Source organism: Crocuta crocuta, unplaced genomic scaffold (genome assembly GCF_008692635.1).
Source record: "Crocuta crocuta isolate KB4526 unplaced genomic scaffold, BGI_CrCroc_1.0 scaffold1192, whole genome shotgun sequence".
Lineage (NCBI taxonomy): Eukaryota > Metazoa > Chordata > Mammalia > Carnivora > Hyaenidae > Crocuta > Crocuta crocuta.
Window position 1 is genome coordinate 178,532 of NW_027531292.1, and position 1,316 is coordinate 179,847.

Consider the following 1,316-nt stretch of genomic DNA (forward strand, 5'->3'; position numbering starts at 1 on the left):
GGGGGGGCACCTGGTGGGACGGGGACACCTGGTGGGACGGGGGCACCTGGTGGGACGGGGGCACCTGATGGGACGGGGACACCTGGTGGGATGGGGGCACCTGGTGGGATGGGGGCACCTGATGGGACGGGGACACCTGGTGGGACGGGGGGGCACCTGGGGGGACGGGGACACCTGGTGGGACGGGGGCACCTGATGGGACGGGGACACCTGGTGGGATGGGGGCACCTGGTGGGATGGGGGCACCTGATGGGACAGGGGGGCACCTGATGGGACAGGGGGGCACCTGATGGGGTGGGGGGCACATGGTGGGATGGGGGCACCTCATGGGACAGGGGCATCTGTGGGGATGGGGACCCAGCAGGGCAAGAGGGGGTGACCGGGAGATGGGGGCATCTAGTGGGGTCGGGGCACACACCATATGGAGTGGCTGTGGCAAAAGTCTAGCGCAGAGATGATCTGCCGGAAGAACTTCCGAGCCTCTTTGGGGGTCAGCCTGCCCTTCTTGACAAGGTAGTCGAAGAGCTCTCCACCAGACACGTGTTCTAGCACCAGGTATCTGCAGGGGACAGGCGGACGTCGGGTGGCTGCGCACCGTGTGGCCAGCCCGCCCTGGCGCCACCCTCTGCCTTGTCTCAGCCTCCAGCGCCCTCTACATGAGGGGCTCGCTGGTCTCCCGGCCTCTGGGCAGGCCTGCCTCCAGCACAGCCTCAGGGGGGCCCTCGGAGGCGGGGAGGCCGGAGCAGGGCCACACCTGGCCCCCTGGCTGAGGGACTGCTCAGCCTCAAGGCAAGAGGGGCGCTGCGGCCTCTGACCCCCACGCAAGCGGGGCCGTGACCCTTCTAGGCCCTCCGCGGCTGCTCCAGGTTGGGCTCCCCCAGCAGGGGGGTGAATCCGACGCTCAGGTCCGTGGGGCACCAGGGCCAACGGGGAAGACCTCAAACAGGGTGGGCAAGGGGCTGGGGCAGGGCGTGGCCGGGGGGGCCAGGCTGGCCCTCAAATGGGCTCTTGGAAGACAGTAAACAGGGTGCCCCCAGCAGGCTGTAACCTCCCCCAGTGGCTCAGTGTGGCCTGGGGGCCTGACTGGTGCCACGGCCGGGGGCTGGGCCACTAGGGGATCCCGACAGGGGCCCCGGGGGCCAGAGCGGAGCGCCCGCCCCAGGGCCAGTGGACCCCGCCCGGCACTCCCGGGCCCGCTTCCTGGTCTGCAAACAGGTGGCTGGCAGGGCGCCAGGGACGGAGGCCCCTGGGCTCCTGCGCAGGGCAGGGCGGGGACAGCTGGAGGAGCAGCAAGTCTCTGGCCTGGTGATGGTGGC

General features: G+C 70.5%; 1 protein-coding gene across 5 annotated transcripts in view; it reads right to left on the reverse strand.

Annotated features, from left to right (window-relative positions):
• Positions 1–1,316, reverse strand: part of BRSK2 (BR serine/threonine kinase 2) — a 25,678-nt gene that overhangs the window by 21,184 nt on the left and 3,178 nt on the right. For all 5 annotated transcript variants that reach the window (XR_013336940.1, XM_077771519.1, XM_077771518.1 and 2 more), the window contains exon 3: positions 419–559. Coding sequence is in view for 4 of the 5 variants with exons in the window: in XM_077771519.1 (XP_077627645.1) it covers positions 419–559 (141 nt within the window). In the remaining variant the exon portion in view is untranslated. The remainder of the gene's footprint in view (positions 1–418; positions 560–1,316) is intronic.